This window comes from Amblyraja radiata, chromosome 2 (assembly GCF_010909765.2).
Source record: "Amblyraja radiata isolate CabotCenter1 chromosome 2, sAmbRad1.1.pri, whole genome shotgun sequence".
NCBI classification, from domain to species: Eukaryota; Metazoa; Chordata; class Chondrichthyes; order Rajiformes; family Rajidae; genus Amblyraja; species Amblyraja radiata.
This window is the reverse complement of record NC_045957.1, coordinates 121,052,901-121,074,781: the sequence shown is the minus strand read 5'-3', so window position 1 is coordinate 121,074,781 and position 21,881 is coordinate 121,052,901. Positions and strand designations below refer to the sequence as shown.

At 47.4% G+C, this 21,881-nt stretch overlaps 1 protein-coding gene and 1 non-coding gene across 2 annotated transcripts in view; both read left to right on the top strand.

Annotated features, from left to right (window-relative positions):
* Nucleotides 1-21,881, top strand: part of fars2 (phenylalanyl-tRNA synthetase 2, mitochondrial) — a 316,890-nt gene that overhangs the window by 244,861 nt on the left and 50,148 nt on the right. Inside the window, exon 6 of the mRNA XM_033014599.1 lies at nucleotides 16,594-16,754. Coding sequence (XP_032870490.1) covers nucleotides 16,594-16,754 — 161 coding nt within the window. The remainder of the gene's footprint in view (nucleotides 1-16,593; nucleotides 16,755-21,881) is intronic.
* On the top strand, nucleotides 2,346-2,537 carry LOC116970586. Its single transcript, XR_004411205.1, has one exon. It is a non-coding gene; the product is annotated as a U2 spliceosomal RNA (small nuclear RNA).

Here is a 21,881-nt window from a genome sequence, read left to right as displayed (position 1 = left end):
GGGCCTCCAGCGGCCCACTCCACCCACACCCAGACCCACGAACGCCTCGTCCCCTCACCTCACTCAGCCTCCCTGCCCCCAGGGGGGAGCCCCCCCCACAGCCGACCTCCAAACCCCAGAGCACATCTGAGAGCGCGCTGGGGTGAGACCCAATTGTAAAGTGAATGAGCAGGATAATAATTGTAGTAATTCTTACTGTGATCAGCTTAATTTTACTTCGGAGTCACGTGAGTGACTACGTGAAGAACCCGCTCAGTGCGCAGGCGCGGCATTACGCCAGCAGTGCAACAGCGGCAGCGGGAGTTAGGCTCTCCCGCAACAGAGAAACGGACCGTCAGGTGAGTATCCTGAGGTCGGGTTTCTTTTACAGGGGAGCCCCTTTTTCTGCTTGTGTTTTACAGGCAGAGAAAAAGGCTCTGGAACAAAACTGTCCCCCGTTCGAGGAGGAACGTTTCCCGTCGGGGGGAAGGGGGGCAGCAACAGGCGGTAGGAGCGACCCGGTGTTCCGCAATTCCCCGACACCGTGCCGAGCCCAGCCCGATAGCGGGCTGGATGTATAGCCACCCGAAGAGGCATCCGGCAGGTGTTCCCGATTTGGGACGGGACGTCTCTCCACCCGCACGGGGGGAGAGAGAGCCGCCTGAGCCGCTGAAGCGGCTCTCGGAGCAGGTGCCTGCGAGACGCGCTGCTTGAGGGGCGCTCTCGCTACTACAAGGCACAAAAGCTCCAGAAGAAGGCGGTAGGAACATTTACCGGGCGACCGCTATCCCCATGCCGCGCCGAAGCCAGTCCTGCTAGTGCCCGAGCTGCGGGCTGGATGTTCAGCCATCCGAAGAGGCATCCGGCCGGTGGCTTCCGACTTGTCGGAGGGGACGTCTCTCCACCCGCATGGGAGAGAGACAGCCGCCTGAGCCGCTGGAGCGGCTCCTGGAGCAGGAGCTCCTGCGAGACACGCTACGTGAGGGGCAGTCTCGCTGGAGGGTTCAGGCATACCCTCCACAGTGCCTAGGCACTGCCCATCGCTTCCTCCTTAGTGTGGTTAGCTTTGGGGTGACCAGTGGCTGGGCTGGTCATGAAGAGGGGTCACTGGCTGAACAATATCGGGAGTATGCTTGAGGTACAGGATCAGGAAGAGCTGCTGGGTGTGGCCGCTATGTGGCTCCACCACTAGCGAGATGGCTTTTCAGTCTCAACTGATGGCCAGCTTACTACCTGTCTTTTCCAAAACACCTCTCCAAGACAGGTAGCCATGAGGCGTTGGTTTTATCACGCCTCCCCTAAATTGCATTTACTCAAAGTGCCCGCCATTATTGGGGGATACATTGAGCAGCGCATTTAACCTAAATATTTAAAAAATGCATTTGGTACCCTGACGTCGGCTATCATGTCCACCTGCTCATTCCAGAAGGGCAGGGTAGTATGGCAAAACACCTGACCCTACTGTTCAACGGTATATCTCATAACTTCTGAAATGAACTCACAAACCTGCCCTCAATCTATGAAATTAACAGGACTATGAGAACGCCGACCTCACAAGCACAGATCCTGCTACCTGGCACTTACCAAACCAGTCCTAAAAAACTGGACGAAGTGTTCAAACTATTCGGCACAAGAGGGCAGAGTCTGGAATGAGCACCACACTAAACCAGACAGCAGTACCTCTACGTGTCCACCAGGGGCGTCTACCTCATGGTACTGGTGAAAGCTCGGGGCCTGCATGCCAAACCCATAGCATTTTAGGCCACGGCCCAGAGCAGGCCCCAGGGGAAAATGCGCCACCCCCCAACAAACATCGTCCCTACAAGAACAAGGAACCAGAAACCGAAGAAAACAACAATGAAGACAGATAAGTATGGTTCCTACCATCACATAAAGGTTAAGGGTTGTACTAACAAGGGGTGGATGAATCACGCCTGGTTAGGAAGCTATCAGTCTTGGTAGTTATATACCAAAAAATAAATACAAGGGGAATAGAATTAATATCTTGCCACCAATTCAGCAAGCACCCCAAGTGGTCTACCCTCCCACGATGGTGAATGTCGCACCATCGTTGATAAACCACTTGAGTATTTCACCAGGTATACCCATTCATGGGATTTGTAACTACTACCATGGATCCAAGGATACTTTATGGTAGACATCGACCTTGAAGATGCTCACTATTCAGTACCTTCTCATATAAGTTTCGGATATACCGCAATTACCTGGATGGAGTAACCATGATGAGCGTTGCGGCATTTAAGTCAAAGTTATCCAGAATCAACTAGCCCTGACACTTAGAAACATTCCGTCATGGCATGTCTATATATTAATGACAAACTATCCTTGGATACAGCTTTAGCTGCATCGCTTCTCGGCCTTTTGGCTAAGATCAAGTGTAGTATCTGTTTTTATCAGTTTAATAATCTGATACGTCCCTTATCTAGGGACCATATATTAAATTGAATTTTGGAACAGGGAGATGGAATAGGGGCTTGCTCCGTCCACTCCACGCATCGACCCAGTATTGCAGTGCCTCTGGGAACGGTGCACAAAATATATATCCAGATATTTACGTTGACCATCCACAACGTTGTTATCTGGTATTCATTAAGACTATCAGTCATGGTGCATTAACCACCAATCAACTACGTGGCAAAGTAATTGGGATATAGCAGCATTACCAGCTACTGAACTTTGTACCTTTCCTATGAGCTGAGATACTAGTGTTCAAAACTATCTCCATACCTGTAATATGGGGGCAAATGGATTAATCTATAGTGTTATCATGGAATTTATCGGCAGGAAGGATTATGGTTGTACACTTCCACCTGTTTTGAGTAACATCTTATGTGTCCTGATGTGTTACTGAGCTTGTAATACTTAATGCCAATATGAATTGACTTAAACATATTATATATTAACTTACTTAATTCTAGTGAAGCATTTGCTCAGTAATCCACCAAATTTGCATGTTCGTTTATAAGATAACAACATCAGTGGTGGCATAAACCAAACCACTTGGGCGGAGAACATCGATATTAGGTGACAATTTATTAACAATTGCAAACCGTATGTCGTCAAACATGTTTGACCATCAGTAACTCACCTATCAGGTGAGCTAAATACTGTAAACATACATTTAAACCAAAAATATTTGCTGAAATCACTAAGCAATATGGACACCAGATATCGATTCCTTATATCCAATTAAATCACCACGTACTAACTTACGTCACATGAAACCAATCTCAAGGCAGCGGCAATGGAGACATTCCCGCGTATTGAGGGGTGGGGGGAACCTAATCTCTATGTTTTCCTTTCCTTCCACCTCTTCAATAGGTACTACGGCTTCATCAGTCGGGTACTACGCAAATTACAGTGGACCAAGTCCACGAGCATGGTTCCCAGTGATCCTCGACATGGTCATTAAAAGAATTGCAGAATTGGGAAGACCATTGCTGTGCTTGGATCAGCAGCACTGTCAACCTGATGACAGTATTCCGTCACATATCCTAGGGAACATACCTGAGGAGCATCAAGAAATGGTACACTGTTTCCAAAACAGGAATTACACATTCAACTATAACAAAAAACTGTACTGGAGCTCCTGGCAGGTCTTCACCACAATGAAGGACATGTTCTGTTAGCCTACTCAACTTGGGTACCGCTCACTGGTGATCAGATACAGGAGAGGTATATCAATCCATTCCCCAGAAATAGGTACACCCAAATTGGGATGTCAGTGAAATCCTGACATACCTTAGGGGATGATCACCAGCCAGGTCACTCACCCTGGAACAGCCTACCCTGAAGATGGACATGCTGGTGGCCTTACATCAACACAAAGAGCCAGCTCTCCCATCTACTGCGATGGGACAACATGGTTATAACACCAGATAGTGTCACATGCCCATTCAAGGGTTGGCCAAACAGAACAGACCAGGAACATCAGGTCCAGTCATGAAATTCCGGGCATACCCACCTGAACCACGTTTTATGTGTCATGACCCACTTAGAGATCGACACAATAAGGAATACCGAGGGAGAGGAAAAAGCCTTATGGGTCAGCCACAGGAAACCTTATGGTCGGGTGACGAGCTAAACTATCTCTAGTGGCTCAAGCAGGTACTGGGAGTTGCTGGAGTAAATACTAACGTGTATAAAATCTTATTCCACCAGGACAGCTTCCACGTCAGTAACTAAGAGGATGGACGAGCCTATGGACCACATCCTGGCTACTGCAGGGTGGTCTAGGGAGTATACGTTCCAAACTTTTATAACAAACCACTGACAGAACCTGTATCGTTTGCAGAAAAAGAATCTGCAAAAAATATATAATTTAAGCCCGGGTGAGCAATTGGTCTTGTTGTTGTTAATAACACCATTATTGTTTTTACAAACAGATTCATGGTTGATTACGATAACATACTTCCTCCCTCGAATGACTTCGGCAGCGAGTGAAGTATGAACTGTTACACGGTTTGAAATCACAGAGCTTTGAAGTCTTCACGTAGTCACTCACGTGACTCCGAAGTAAAATAGTAAGATTAAACGAGAACTTACCAGTTTGAAGTTTGATCTGTATTTTATGAGGAGTTACGATGAGGGATTACGTGCCCTCCGCTCCCACCCTCATTATATGGATCAAACTAATAAATTGATGTCTCCTTATCTTTACTATGTTTACTTCAAATAACTGTGTCTATCTGTGATTCCACACCGCTGCTTGGAAGTATGCCGCGCCTGCGCACTGAGCGGGTTCTTCACGTAATCCCTCATCGTAACTCCTCATAAAATACAGATCAAACTTCAAACTGGTAAGTTCTCGTTTAATCTTACTATTCTGCTTTACTCTTCAGTAATAGAATTTCCCACGGTGCCTCATTAAGTGGGCTGATTTTCTTTTTGTTCAGTGGGTTTACTGAACATGCCTTAAATCGGCCATGCTTTCACCCGATCTATATTGATCTGGATCTTCACGCTGCCTCGGGAAAGCGGCCAACATTACCAAAGACGTTCCACACCGGTCATTCCTTTTCCCCATTCGCGTTGGGGAAAAGACACGGAAGCTTGATAGCATGACCCACCGGTCAGCAGAATTTATAGAACACTAGACGACCCGAGGACCCGCTGGGTCCCCGTTGTGACCACAGACATGGCGATCTGAAAATGGCGCCGGGCCCGGCAACCCTCCCCCAACTGCGCAGGCGCGGCTGACGGGACCGGCAAGTGGGAGCGCATTGCCACGTTGAAACTTGTCCCATTCACAGTATAAAGCTCGTTAAATTTTATAAAGTGATTTACTTTTTAAAATATAATGAAACTTGATACTTCAAATCGCAGGCGAATGGTGGGTAAGGTGTCCCTAAAATTGTTAGAAACATAGAAAATAGGTGCAGGAGGAGGCCATTCGGCCCTTCAAAACAGCACCGCCATTCAATGTGATCATGGCTGATCATCCCCAATCAGTACCACCCCCCCCCCCCCCCCGTTCCTGCCCTCTCCCCATATCCCCTGACTCAGCTATTTTTAAGAGCCCTATCTAGCTTTCAAAAGCATCCAGAGAACCTGCCTCCACCACCCTCTGAGGCAGAGAATTCCACAGACTCACAATTCTCTGTCCCCTATCAATAACCCGTGCCTGCCTTCTCCCCATATCCCTTGAATCCACTAGCCCCCTAGAGCTCTATCTAACTCTCTCTTAAATCCATCCAGTGACTTGGCTTCCACTGCCCTCTGTGGCAGGGAATTCCATAAATTTACAACTCTCTGGGTGAAAATATGTTTTCTCACCTCAGTCTTAAATGACCTCCCCTTTATTCTAAGACTGTGGCCCGTGGTTCTGGACTCGCCCAACATTGGGAATATTTTTCCTGCATCTAGCTTGTCCAGTCCTTTTGTAATTTTATATGTTTCTACCTGTATAAGATCCCCCTCATCCTTCTAAACTCCAGTGTTGTGCTATCGCGTACCGTTTTGGCTGTATTTCTGGAACATACATACATACATACATACAAGATACATTTAGTTCTGTGTAGATAGATAGATCGCACAGTACTGCAGTGGCATGGCCTATGTTCTACAAATATGTCACTATTAGTTTAGTTTTTAGTTTACAGTTTAGTTTAAAGATACAGGGCGGAAACAGGCCCTTCTGCCCATCGAGTCCGAGCAGACCAGCGATCCCCACATATTAACAATACCCTACACACACTGGAGACAATTCTGGAGACAATTTTGCATTCATACCAAGCCAATAAACTTACAAACCTGTACGTCTTTGGAGTGGGGGAGGAAAACAAAGATTTTGGAGAAAACCCACGCCTGTCACAGGGAGAACGTACAAACTCCATACAGACAGTACCTGTATTCAGGATCGAACCCGGGTCTCTGGCGCTGTAATGCAGCAGCTCTACCGCTACGCCACCGTGCTGCCGCTTCGTTTAGAGATATAGCGTTGAAATAGACCCTTTGGTCCACGGAATCTGCGCTGACACTAGCTCTATAACACATTAGGAACAATTTACTGAAGCTAATTAACCTACAAACTTGTACGTCATTGGTTTGTAGGATGAAACAGGAGCACCCGGAGGAAACCCACGTGGTCACAGGGAGGGATAGCGTTTTAAAGAGATATACTGTATGGCATTTTTCTTTACAAAGAGGGGTGGTGAGTGCCTGAAGCATTGCCAGTGGTGGTGGTGGAGGCAGCTACGATATTGCCTTTAGGACTTTTAGGTAGACACATGGATATGCAGGAAAGAGGGAACGGTGGGAGATTGATGCAAGCAAAGAATTTCACTGTGACAATATAATATTCATTCATTCGATGGATTAAGTTCAAGAAGATAATGAATTTGTCTTGGCATTATGTTCGACACATTGTGGACCAGAAGGCCTATTCCTGAGATGTGGTGTTCTTTGTTCTAAACATGCCAATCTGAGCCAGTCCTATTTACCTGCATTTGGCCCATATACCTCCAGATCTTTCTTATCCATATACCGGTTCAAATGTTCGAGTCATAGAGTGATACAGTGTGGAAACAGGCTCTTCCGCCCAACTCGCCCACACCGGCCAACAATGTCCCAGCTAACCTAGTCCCGCTTGCCTGCGCTTGGTCCATAACCGTCCAAACCTGTCCTATCCATGTCCTATCCAACTGTTTCTTAAACGATGGGATAGTCCCAGCCTCAACTACCTCATCTGGAAGCTTGTTCCATACATGTGTGAAAAAGTTACCTCTCGGATTAAATCTATTAAATCTTTTCCCCTTCATTTTGAACCTATGTCCTCTGGTCCTCGATTCTCCTACTCTGGATAAAAGACTGTGCATCTACCCGATCTATTCCTCTCATGATTTTGTACACCTCTATAAGATCGCCCCTCATCCTCCTGCGCTCCATGGAATAGAGACCCAGCCTGCTCAACACACACCCAGATGTTGATATAGCACACACCCAGGTGTTGATATAGAACCTGCTTCAACTACCTCCTCTGACTGCTCATTCCATATACCTATCACCCGGCGCAGTGGTAGAGTTGCTGCCTCACAGCACCAGACATCTGCGTTAGCTCCTGACTATTGGTGCTGTCTGTAAGGAGTATGTACGTTCCCCTGTGACCACATGGGCTTTCTCTGGGTGCTTTGGTTTCCTCCCACACTCCAAAGCCTTACAGGTTTGAAGTTCAATTTGGCTTTGGTAAAAGAAGTGTAAATCACCCCTAGTGTGTGGGATAGTGCTGGTGTACAGGGTAATTGCTGGCCGGAGCGGACTCGGTGTTTCTAAACTAAACTAAACTATGATAAACCACCCCGCTGTGTGAACAAGTTATCCCTCGGATTCCTATTACATTTTTATGTATGCCTCTAGTTCTTGATTCTGCTGCACTGCAAAAAAAGACTGGCCGTTCACCCTGTCCATTCCCCTCATTCATTGAAACACTTCCACCAGATCACCCCTCAACCTCTAGCTCTGCAAGGAATAAAGTCCGAGCCTGCCCAACATCTCCCTATTGTGCAGGCCTTCGAGCCCTGGCAATATCCTCGTATATCATCCCTGCTCTCTTTCCAGCTTAATGGCATCTTTCCTATAGCAGGATGAGCAACACTGAACACACTATGCCAAATGCGGTCTCATTTCTGTCTAATTGGAATATTTCCAGTCCATTGAAAGCTTGGCAGCGAGAATGGTAGTGGATCTTGCAGCTCAGGAACGACTTTGCAAATTAGTCAATGTCATCTAGGGTTGTGGACCGGGATATTGTAGAAACAAGGAACTGCTGATGCTGGTTTACAAAAAGACACAAAGTGCTGGAGTAACTCAGCGGGTCAGGCAGAATCTCTGCTGATTTAGTTAAATGACCAAAACGGTTGATGAAGCCAGAGCTGTAGACCTGGGAATATGGATTTCAGTAAGGCATTCGACAAAGTTCCACATGGTAGGCTGCTCTGGAAGGTTAGATCCCATGGGATCCAAGGAGAGATAGCTGAATGGATAGAAAAGAGGGGTAACTTCTTTACACAATGGATGGTGGGTGTATGGAATGAGCTGCCGGAGGAGGTAGTTGAGGCTGGTACACTCACGTATAACGAACATTTGGACAGGTACATGGATAGGACGGGTTTAGAGGGATATGGAACAAAAGCAGGCAGGTGGGACTAGTGTAGATGGGACATGTTGGCCAGTTTGGGCAGGTTGGGCCGAAGGGCCTGTTTCTACGCTGTAAGACTCTGTTTCTGTGACTCTATGACTCAAGAGGAGATTAGTTTAACTTGGCAACATGTCCAGCACAAGTGGATCATTGTGGGCCGAACGGCCTGTTCCTGTGCTGTGAAGTGGAGATGGTCGAAAATTTCAAATTCCTAGTAATCAAATGTCACCAATAACTCCTCATGGACCACCCTATATTGAAGCGACAACCAAGAAAGAACACCAACGTCTCTACTTCCTTAGAAGGCTTCGGAAGTTCGGCATGTCCCCATCAACTCTCACCAACTCCTACAGATGCGCCGTAGAAAACATTTTATCGGGATGCATCACAGCTTCATTTGGGAACAGCTCCATCCAGGACCGCAAGAAATTGCAGAGAATTGTGGACGCAGCCCAGACCATCACACAAACCAACCTCCTTTCTATTGACTCCATTTATCCCTAACACAAGACCAGCAGCATAATCAAGGACCAGTTGCCCCCTAGCCTCTCCCTCTTCTCCCATCTCCCATCTGGCACAAGAAGTGTGAAAATGCACACCTCCAGATTCAGGGACAGTTTCTTCCCAGCTGGTATCAGGCAACCGAATCATCCTAACACAACCAGAGAGCAGCCCTGAACTACTATCTAACTCTTTGATGACTCTCGGATATCCTTGATCAGACTTTGCTGGCTTTACCTTGCACGTATCATGTGTCTATTCACTAGAAATGGATCAATGTAATCATGTATTGTCTTTTTGCTGACTGGCTAGCACGCAACAAAAGCTTTTCTCTATACCTCGGTACACGTGACAAACTAAATTGAATGAAACTGTGCCGTACGTTCTATGTCATACTAAAGTGAATGTCCTTCCTCAAATTAGGGGACCAAAACTGCACACAATACTCCAGGTGTGGTCTCACTAGGGCTCTGTACAACTGCAGAAGGACCCTTTGCTCCTATATTCGATTCCTCTCGTTATAAAGGCCAACATGCCATTCGCTTTCTTCACTGCCTGCTGTACCTGCATGCTTACTTTCATAGACTGATGTACAATGACCCCCAGATCCCTTGTACTTCCCCTTTCCCAACTTGCCGCCATTTAGATTGTAATCTGCCTTCCTGTTTTTACTACCAAAGTGGATTACAGGTGCACAACCTTTTATCCGAAAGCCTTGGGACCAGACACTTTTCGTAATTCAGAATTTGTCGGTCTTCGGAATGAAATTTTTTAGCGTAGATTTTAAGGCTGGCTCAGTGGTAGAGTGCTCGGCTCATATCCGCAAGGTCGCGAGTTTGCGCCTTGATCCCGGCAGTAAACTCGGTCGTGAGTTTGAGTCTTCAATGTAGTTTTTTCTTGCAGAATAAATGTTTGTATGAAATGCAGTGTAGGAGAGGTGTATGATTGTGTGGCAGAACTTTGGAAGTGATTGCCCACCAGTCTAAAACGCCGCTGTGTCTCCCTGTCCCTGGATAGCAGGGGCGATCAAATAGCACAATACCCTCTCCCCTCCAACTCCAGAGGAATCCGCTCCCCGATGGGCCGCTACGGCGACAAGTGGCAGTTTGCCCACAGCCCGAGCTGCGCCCCCTCATCCGCCACCCCAAGAACAAGACGTACCTTGCACACCATCAGCTTCTGCCCCTACGTGTCTCCTCTGGAGTTGGAGACGGGCTGGGCTGGAGTTGCTGCTGGCTGTGGTCTCTGGGATCTCCGTGCTTGCAGTGGCCTGGGGGTCGGTGTCCCGTTGGTCCGACGTCTCCGGCCACCCCCCTGGACAGGAGCTGAGACTGGGAACTGTACCGCCTTGCCCCCTCCCTCTGCAACTGCAAAAACCCCACTCTCCTGCAAGGGCGGTACAGTTCCCGGAGGATGGCAGGAGGCCGGAGTTCAGGACCAACAGGAACCCGCTCCCCGATGGGCCCCTATGACGCCCCGAGCTGCGCCCCGTCATCAGCGGGGCTGGGCTGGGCTGCTGTTGGCTGTGGTCTCTGGATCTCCGTGCTTGCAGTGGGCCTGGGGTCGGTGTCCCGATGAGGGGGCGCAGCTCGGGGAACGGCTTCTGTGGTCCTGACGTCTCCGGCCAGTTTGCAGTTTTCCTCTGGAGTTGGAACGGGGCTGGGCTGCTGCTGGCTGTGGTCTCTGGGAACTCCGTGCTTGCGGTGGGCCTGGGGTCGGTGTCCCGTTGGTCCTGACGTCTCCGGTGACTGGCACTGACCTGCTGGCATCGCCGACGTGAAGACAGTGCAAAGCCCCCGCGCGCCGGTGCAATGAGCGGGAGCTGGAGAGGGAGGGAAGGGGTCACACACATGGCCGGGAAGCAGAGGGGTGTAGGTGGGGTGAAACTGAAGGGCGACAATCTGCTGCTGCCTGCCCCGCTGAGTTTAAAAGTTCCCACGCAAGACTCACGATACACTGTGTATCGTCAGTCTACCGTGGGAACTTTTTAACTCAGCGGGCAGCAGCAGCATATTGTCAATTATTAACCCTCCCCCGCAATATAGCCTCACCTTCTCTTTTATGAATGGGGATTTAGTTCCCCTTTCTTCGAGGACCGACCGGAGGTTCCGCTGTCACCTCTGCAGGCCGCCCTCGGTGAACGTTTTCAAGGACCTTTCTTCAAGGACCGAAAAATGGCCGCTATTCGGAGGTTTTCGTTAAAAGGTCTTCGGATAAAAGGTTGTGCACCTGTACTACCAAGTGGATAACCCAACCTGATGCCATTTAGATAGTCCTTTTCTTCTGAGATTATTCTGATCTTAGTCAATGGTGTATCGATAATATTGTCTCAGTCAGCAAAGCTGGGAATGCAAATTGTTTTTTGATTCTGGGGAGGAAGCTGCAGGGTTTGGTCACCAAACAAACATTGCCACCTCTAATTGAGTGTAGAAATACACATCCCCGAGAGAAACAAACTGGTCGCAGTGTAATTTTGTGACTAGAAAACGAGGGTACAAATGTGATTTCCTGCTACATCATCCAGAACCTCATCCAAAGTTACTCTAATTGCTTTAAAAACTGCATTTGAACAAGATGTGCCTAGAAATCGGATTATATTGTGCTGTTTCTCTTCAGTGCGATGTGATTGAAAATTGATTATTCAGAAATTAGTCTGGGTTGTTCCTGCTGTGACTCACCATTGGAACCTTGAAACATAGAAACATAGAAAATAGGTGCAGGAGGAGCCCATTCGGCCCTTCGAGCCAGCACCGCCATTCATTGTGATCATGGCTGATCGTCCCCTATCAATAACCCGTGCCTGCCTTCTCCCCATATCCCTTGACTCCACTGGCCCCTCGAGCTCTATCTAACTCTCTCTTAAATCCATCCAGTGACTTGGCCTCCACTGCCTTCTGTGGCAGGGAATTCCACAAATCCACAACTCTCTGGGTGAAAATGTTTTTTCTCACCTCAGTCTTAAATGGCCTCCCCTTTATTCTAAGACTGTGGCCCCTGGTTCTGGACTCGCCCAACATTGGGAACATTTTTCCTGCATCTAGCTTGATCTGACGTCTGTGCCACAGCTGGCACAGGAACTAGTTTAGAACCACAGCGCGGAAACAAGCCCTTCGGCCCACTGCTGCCCAGTACACTGCCACTATCCTACGCACCAGGGGTAATTTGCAGAAGCCAATTAACCCGCACGTCTTTGGAGTGTGGGAGGAAAACTGGAGCACCCGGAGGAAACCCACGTGGTCACAGGGAGAATACAGACATCACCCATAGTCAGGATCAAACCCGGGTCTCTGGCGCTGTAAGGCAGCGTCTCTACCGCTGTGTCGCTGTGCTGCAATGTTGCACCTCATATTCCAAATCTTTTGGAGCAGCGTGACATTGGGAGTGACAGCGGGTAGAGCAGCTGCCTCACAGCGCCAGAGGCCCGGGTTCGATCCCATCCTCAGGTGCTATCTGTGTGTGTGTGTGTGGAGTTTGCACGTTCTACCTGTACTCGTATTTGTGCAATGACAATAAAGTTGAATCTAATCTAATCTAATCTAATCTAATCTTCTCCCTGTGACCACGTGGGTTTCCTCCGGGTGCTCCGGTTTCCTCCCACATACCCTAAACGTGTGGATTTGTAGGTTAATCGGCCCTCTGTAAATTGCCAATAGTGTGTAGGGAGTGGATGAGAAAGTGGGATAACATAGAACTAGTGTGAACGGGTGATCGATGGTCAGCGTGGACTTGATGGGCCCAAGCGCCTGTTTCCATGCTGTAGCTTTCTTTTTTTTAATTTATTAGAAGCAAATGTACAAAAATAGAACCAACGGTATATGAAATAATACAGTTATTGTACAGCTTCAATTTTAACATTTAGCTATACTTGGAAGAAAAGAAAGGAGAAAAAGCAAGAAAGAGAGAGTGAAACGTGCAAAGATAGAACCCCTAGACCACCTCCAGTTTAAATTCCATTTGGAATATTTTGGAGGACCAAGAAACCAAGAACCAAGAAAATGGTGTAACCAAAGAGTGAATAAATGAAAGAAAGAGGAGAGGAATAGAAAAAATAAGAAAAATAAAAGGACAAAAAGAGAAAGAAAGAAAAAAGTGGTGATATACCTGCCTCACATCCCTCCCCACCCACCTCATCCAACCTGTAATTAGATTTAAATCCAAAGTTGTGTTGTACCATACTATCCTTGTAATAAATCAATGAATGGTGTCCATGTCTTTGAAAAATTATCTGTTTTTTCTGCCAAGAGATGTAGCGTCTCGGACATGTTTATAATCCACATCTTAAGAGTAGGAACTGATGTATGTTTCCAAAATTTGAGTATTCGTTTTTTCGCCGTTATCAGGCCATAGTTAAGGAAACGTCTTTGAGATAATGATAGCTCAGAGAAGGCTTCTGACGTACCTAGAATAATTAATTCCGTATCGGGCCCCAATTTATTTTTAATGTTTTTGAAAAAATGTCAAAAATCCCTCTCCAGAAGTTATGTAACTTTATACAAGAGACAAAGGAATGTGTTATAGTTGCTTCCTGAAGAAGACATTCACAATGTCAATGGGCTAAGTGTTCAGCTGGCGACCGGAAGGTAGCCGGTTCGAATCCCGCTTGGAGTGCATACTGTCGTTGTGTCCTTGGGCAAGACACTTCACCCACCTTTGCCTGTGTGTGAATGTGTGTGAGTGATTGGTGGTGGTCGGAGGGGCCGTAGGCGCAGATTAGCAGCCACGCTTCCGTCAGTCTGCCCCAGGGCAGCTGTGGCTACAGAAGTAGCTCACCACCACCGAGTGTGACTGAGGAGTGAATGAATAATGCGATGTAAAGCGCCTTGAGTATTCTAGAAAGGCGCTATATAAATCCCATCCATTATTATTATTATTATTCAAGCTGCAGCTTTCAATCCAGCTTGAACCATACTTTCCCCGGAGCGCCCATCGCAGGGCATTGCTGGGAGGTATGCATGTGAATGCTGTACATCCGTACCCAAACCACCGAGTCTCACCCCGCTCACTCCCTCTTCTCCCCTCACCCATCAGGCAAGAGGTACAGAAGTGTGAAAACGCACACCTCCAGATTCAGGGACAATTTCTTCCCAGCTGTTATCAGGCAACTGAACCATCCTACCACAACCAGAGAGCAGTGCTGAACTACTATCTACCTCATTGGAGACCCGCAGACTATCTTTGATCGAACTTTACTGGCATTTTCTTGCACTAAACGTCACTCCCTTATCATGCATCTGTACACTGCGAATGGCCCGATTGTAATCATGTATTAAAGTCACAAGCCCATAAGTGATAGGAGTAGAATTAGGCCTTTGGGCCCATCGAGTCTACTCCGCTATTCAATCATGGCTGATCTATCTCTCCCTCCTAACCCCATTCTCCTGCCTTCTACTCTTAACACTTGGCACCCGTACTAATCAAGAATCTATCTATCTCTGCCGTAAAAGGAATTCCACAGATTCACCGCCCTCTGACTAAAGAAATTTATCCTAATCCCCTTCCTAAAAGAACGTCCGTTAATTCTGAGGCTGAATCAATGAGGTCCCCCCCTCATCCTTCTAAACTCCAGCGAGTACAGGCCCAGTGCCATCAAACGCTCATCATACGTTAACCCACTCATTCTCGTAAACCTCCTCGGGACCCTCTCCAGAGCCAGCACATCCTTCCCTAGATATGGGGCTCAAAACTGCTCACGATATTCCAAATGCGGCCTGACCAGCGCCTTATAGAGCCTCAGCATTACATCCCTGATTTTGTATACAAGCCCTCTCGAAATAAATGCTAGCATTGAGTTTGCTTTCCGCTGACTGGATAGCACACAATAAAAGAGCATTTCACTGTACCTCGGTACACATGACAATCAGCCAAACCAAACCTAACTAAACTAATCCAAACCATGTTCCCCATCCCCAGCAAGCTCTATCTTTCCTCCCGCATGTTCATAGATTCGAGGAGCAGAAATAGGCCATTCGGCCCATCAAGTCTACTCCGCCGTTCAATCATGACTGATCTATCTTTCCCTCTCGACCCCATTCTCCTTCCTTTCCCCATAACCCCTGACCCCCCGTAACCCCTGACTCCCCCCGTAACCCCTGACACCCCATAACCCCTGAACCCCCATAACCCCAGAGTTCAATGCGCTGGGGTAGGGGATCAGATGAGGTGGGTTTAAATGGAAAGAGGGTGGTGGGTATATAGAACAAACTGCCAGAGAAGGTAGTTGAGTCAGGTACTATAAGACACTTGGACAGGTACATAGATAGGAAACGTTTAGAGGGATATGGTCCAAACGTGAGCAAACGGGATTAGCTTAGATGGGCCATGTTGGCCAGCCCCGTAGAGTCATTCAACACAGAAATGATTTGGATGAGAACATACAGGGCAGGATTAGCAAGTTTACTCGAATACAAAAGTTTTGCAGATAATGAAGATGGTTGTGAACGATTGCAGCAGGATCTGGATCGATTGGCCAGGTGGGCGGAGGAATGGTTGATGGAATTTAATACAGCGAAGTGTGAGATGTTGCATTTTGGGACGTCGAACAAGGGCAGGACCTACACAGTGAATGGTCGGCCTCTGGGTAGTGTTGTAGAGCAGAGGGATCTAGGAGTACAGGTGCATGGTTCCTTGAAGGTCGAGTCGCAGGTAGATAAGGTGGTCAACAAGGCTTTTGGCACTTTGGCCTTCGTCAGTCAGAGTATTTAGTATAGAAGTTGGGAGGTCATGTTGCAGTTGTATAAGACGTTGGTGAGACTGCATTTAGAAGATTGTGTTCAGTCTGGGCACCGTGTTAAAAGAAAGACATTGTTAATCTTGAAAGCGTTCAGAAAAGATTTACAAGGATGTTGCCAGAACTAGAGGGTGTGAGCTATAGGGAGAGGTTGAGTAGGATGGGTCTCTATTTCAAGGAGCGCAGGAGGATGAGGAGAGATCTTATAGAGGTGTACAAAGTCATGAGAGGAATAGATTGGGTGGATGCACAGAGTCTCTTGCCCAGAGTAGAGGAATCGAGGACCAGAGGACATAGTAAGTAAGTAAGTCAATTTTATCTACATAGCGCGTTTAAATCAACTTGCGTTGAAACCAAAGTGCTTTACATTGAAGAGATAATTAAGTTTCCGTACATCCATAGAAAAATTAATAAAAAGTAAAATGACACAACACATTATAGAATTTAACATGAACGTCGCCCACAACAGAATCAACATTTTCCATTGCGGGAAAGGCATCAGAAAGTTAAGTCCTCTTCCTCTGTGATCACCCGAGGTCGGGGCCTATTTGTGGGCTCCGCAGCCAGTCCGATGTTTTCATTCCCTCTTGCCGGAAAGATGGAACTCCGGCGTCGGGTGAACACTCCTCAGTGGCTTGGAATGTCTGGAGCGGCCGGTGAGATTCAAGATGAGGGGAAAAAGATTGAATAGGAATTCACTGTAAGGCCTTTTATTGCTTTCTGCTTTCAGCTGGTGCTCAGGACCGGGTGGGATATGCCTTTGGCCTGGGCCTTGAACGACTGGCGATGATTCTGTACGGAATACCAGACATCCGCTTGTTCTGGAGTGAGGACGAACGATTCTACAGACAGTTCCAGGTTACTCACATTGACCAGAAAGTCACATTTCAGGTAAAAAAATATGCAATTTTTCATTTCTACACATGCATTGACACCTGGACAGCTGCATGGATAGGAAAGGTTTAGAGGCATATATAGACCAAATGCAGGCATATTGGTAAGAAGGAACTGCAGATGCTGGTTTACACTGCTGGTTTACACCGCAGATAGACACAAAATGCCGGAGTAACTCAGCGGTACAGGCTGAATCTCTGGAGAGAAGGATTGGGTGACGTTTTGGGTCGAGACCCTTCTTCGGACTGAGAGTCAGAGGAGAGAGGGAGACAGAGATACGGAAAGGTCAGCCTCCTGTGATCTCCTGGTTGCCAAACACCTTACACCCCCCTGCCCCCCCCACACTGACCTTTCTACCCTAAGCCTCCTCTTCTGTCAGAGTGAGGCCTAATGCAAATTAAATTTTGTATGCCTCGTTGTCACCTTCCCCTAGCTAACAATGATCCGTTCTATAATAATATAATAATAATATAATAATAATAATAATATATTTTATTGTCATTGCACATAGGTGCAATGAGATTTGGAATGCGGCTTCCATCCGATAGTCATAACTTAAACTACTAATAAAATTTAGATACCCCGAGAAACATGATTTATAAAAAAAAAAGAACTAAAAGTAAAACCGTTTAAAGTGCAAATATGTCTGTGCCAGGTCTATGTGCATGAATACAGTTCATGAGGGTGGGGGGGCACCCAGCAGGACCGGTTCAGAGCAGCGATAACTCTGGGGATGAAGCTGTTCCTGAGTCTGGAGGTGCGGGCGTAGAAGGCCTTGTAACGTCTGCCGGAAGGTAGGAGTTCGAACAGACTCTTGCAAGGGTGTGAGGAGTCTTTGTGGATGCTTCTACATTTTCCTTGAACTTCGTCCCCTTTGATCTTTCATTTTCACACCTTACCCTTCCATATCTCTGTCTCTCTCTCCCCTGACTCAATCTGAAGAAGGGTCTCGACCCGAAACGTCACCCGTTCCTTCTCTCCTGAGATGCAGGCACGTGGGGCTTAAATGGGGCACCTGGGTCGGCATGGACGAGTTGGGCCAAAGGGCCTTTTTCCGTGCTCCGTGCCTCTATGACTGGTCTAAATATCAGCCTAATAATCTCCCTCCACCAACAATCCCCTTGTGCTGCTTCACGCTTTGGTTGTCTTGGTGTTGCTAAGGTGAAGAGGCAAGCGTGTTTTATGGTTATATGTCCCGAAAAGAGGTGAATTAAATTCTTACTTGCAGCAGCACAACAGATACGGTATGTAAACAGAGTACTCTGCAAAAAAAACCCATCATTAAAAAAAGTCTGGTATATAAAAACAGACAAACAAATAATGGGCGGCACAGGTGGGCGGAGTTTGTACGTTCTCCCCGTGACCACGTGGGTTTTATCCGAGATCTTCAGTTTCCTTCCACACTCCAAAGACGTACAGATTTGTGGACTAACTGGCTTCCATATAACTGTAAATAGCCCCTAGTTTACTTCTTTCGTGCCCATCTTCCATGTTACAAATGTTGACATCGCCGCCATCGTCCGTCTTGAAAAGGACGCGAGCTTCCGGCGACAATCAGTGGGAGCCGTCACTTGTAGCAATAGATGATGGAGGCAGCAGAATTAGCTCAGGATACTCAGGTCTCCAGCCCCGCGACGTGGAACGCTTCTGCTATGGTGCCAATTGTCCCGAGTGTGTGTAGGATCTGTTGTTAAGGGCCTGTCCCACTGTACGAGGTAATTCAAGAGCTCTCCCGAGTTTAAAAAAAAATCAAACTCGTGGTAAGCACGTAGAATGTACGTAGCGGGTACGTCGGAGCTCGGGACGTCTCTTAGCCGCTCGTAACGCTAACGGCAGGTACTCGGGAAGCGCGGTAATAGACAATAGGTGCAGGAGTAGGCCATTCGGCCCTTCGAGCCAGCTGTTGCAATTACATTAGATTGGGAGGGCGGCACGGTGGTGCAGCTGCAGAGTTGCAGCGTCAGAGACCTCGGTTCAATCCCGACTACAGGTGCCGTCTGTACGGAGTCTGTCTGTTCTCCCCGTGACCTGCGTGGGTTTTCCCCGAGATCTTCGGTTTCCTCCCACACTCCAAAGACGTACAAGTTTGTAAGTTAATTGGCTTGAGTTTGTATACTTGGTATAAGTGTAAATTGTCCCCAGTGTGTAGGCCTGTGTTAATGTGCCGGGATCGCTGGTTGGTGCGGACTCGATGGGCCGAAGGGTTTGTTTCCACGCTGTATCTCTACACTAAACAAAAATTCCAGGATAATGACCCAACGTCAACGAGACTAAGTCAGATCCCTGCAATGACGACACTTAACTAGTGCCAAGACCACAGAAGCACGGGAGCAACATCAGGGGAGAGATTGCTTTGGCTTTGTGTAATGGTGTGAAATGTGACAGCATGGAGGAAGCCAGTTGGAATACGATTTATTATTGTCACGTGTATTGTGAAAAGCTTCTTTTAGTTTTGTTTCTTACGCCCCCTTCGGTCATGGCTGACCTTGGGTGTCTCCAGGGTGCTATTCCCTATATGGAGGACGCCCTGTGCGTGACTTTGTTTAACGTGGGGAGACTGGTGCACAGACAGCCACCCCACGGTCCTTGACAGATCAGGATCAGGATCCAGTGGCATGGAGTCCAAGACGACCGGAGACCCTTTACTGCTGCAGCCTTCATCCGCCTTCCCAGCCGTTGTGACGCTCCACTAAGGTCAGCCATCGTCCTCCGCCTGTCCCACCATTGAGGTCTTGGTTGGATTGCTCTTTGTCAGAGACCTCCCCCCCTCGACCTTAACGCCATGGGTGACCCTACCAGGAGCACAGCTCCAGACGGCATCGCTCTCAGGATCTCAGGTCCACACAAGTTTCTCCACCACAACAAGGTGACAATCTACGGAGTTTTGTTTATAGATACAGCATTAAAACAGGCCCTTCGGCCCATCAATAGACAATAGGTGTAGGAGTAGGCCATTCGGCCCTTTGAACCAGCACCGCCATTCAATAGGATCATGGCTGATCATCCCCAATCAGGACCCCGTTCCTGCCTTCTCCCCATATCCCCTGACTCAGCTATCTTTAAGAGCCCTATCTAGCTCTCTCTTGAAAGTATCCAGAGAACTGGCCTCCACCGCCCTCTGAGGCAGAGAATTCCACAGACTCACCACTCTCTGTGTGAAAAAGTGTTTCCTCATCTACACTCTATATGGCTTACCCCTTATTCTTAAACTGTGGCCCCTGGTTCTGGACTCCCCCAACATCGGCAACATGTTTCCAGCCTCTAGCGTGTCCAAACCCTTAATAAATCTTATATGTTTCAAAAAGATTCCCTCTCATCCTTCTAAATTCCAGAGTATACAAGCCCAGCCGCTCCATTCTCTCAGCATATGACAGTCCCACCATCCCGGGAATGAACCTGGTGAATCTACGCTGCACTCCCACAATAGCAAGAATGTCCTTCCTCAAATTAGGAGACCAAAACTGCACACAATACTCCAGGTGTGGTCTCACTAGCGCCCTATACAACTGCAGAAGGACCTCTTTGCTCCTATACTCAACTCCTCTTGTTATGAAGGCCAACAAGCCAATCGCTTTCTTCACTGCCTGCTGTACCTGCATGCTTACTTTCATAGACTGATGAACAAGGACCCCCAGATCCCGTTGTACTTCCCCTTTTCCCAACTTGACACCGTTTAGATAATAATCTGCCTTCCTGTTTTTGCTACCAAAGTGGACGACATTATCCACATTAAACTGCATCTGCCATGCATCTGCCCACTCACCCAACTTATCCAAGTCACCCTGCATTCTAATATCATCCTCCTCACACTGCCACCCAGCTTTGTGTCATCTGTAAATTTGCTAATACTTTGAATTCCTTCATCTAAATCATTGATGTATATTGTAAATAGCTGCGGCCCCAGCACCGAGCCTTGCGGTACCCCACTAGTCACTGCCTGCCATTCTGAAAGGGACCCGTTAATCCCTACTCTTTGTTTCCAGAGTATGATTGACTCCAGCAACTTCCCCACCACCGATGTCAGGCTAACTGGTCTATAATTCCCTGTTTTCTCTCTCACGCCTTTCTTAAAAAGTGGGATAACATTTGCTACCCTCCAATCCACAGGAACTGATCCTGAATCTATAGAACATTGGAAAATGATCACCAATGCGTCCACGATTTCTAGAGCCACTTCCTTACGTACCCTGGGATTCAGACCATCAGGCCCTGGGGATTTATCAGTCTTCAGTCCCATCAGTGTACCCAACACCATTTCCTGCCTAATGTGGATTTCCTTCAGTTCCTCCCCAGATCACCCCAGACCCTCTGGCCACTACTATATCAGGAAGATTGTTTGTGTCCTCCCTAGTGAAGACAGATCCAAAGTACCTGTTCAACTCCTCTGCTCTTTCCTTGCTCCCCATAATAAATTCACCTTTTTCAGTCTTCAAGGGTCCAATTTTGGTCTTAACTAATTTTTTCCTCTTCACATACCTAAAGAAGCTTTTACTATCCTCCTTTATATTCTTGGCTAGCTTACCTTCGTACCTCATCTTTTCTCCCCGTATTGCCTTTTTGGTTATCTTCTGTTGCTCTTTAAAAGATACCCAATCCTCTTGCTTCACGCTCATCTTTGCTATGTTGGACTTCTCTTTTATTTTTACACTGTCCCTGACGTCCCTTGTCAGCCACGGGTCGCCCCTTACTCCCCTTGGAATCTTTCTTCCTCTTTGGAATGAACTGACCCTGCACCTTCTGTATTATTCCCAGAAATATCTGCCATTGTTGTTCCACTGTCATCCCTGCTAGTGTATCTTTCCAGTCAACTTTGGCCAGCTCCTCCCTCATGGCCCCATAGTCCCCTTTGTTCAACTGTAAAATTAACACTTCCGATCTACCCTTCTCCCTCTCCAATTGTAGATTATACTTGACTATATTATGGTCACTACCTCCTAATGGCACATTAACCTCAAGTTCCTTTATCAAATCCGGTTCGTTACACAACACTAAATCCAGAATTGCCTTCTCCCTGGTAGGCTCCAATACAAGCTGCTCTAAGAATCCATCACAAAGGCACTCCACAAAGTCCCTTTCTTTGGGTCCAGTACCAACCTGATTTTCTCAGTCTTACCTGCATGTTGA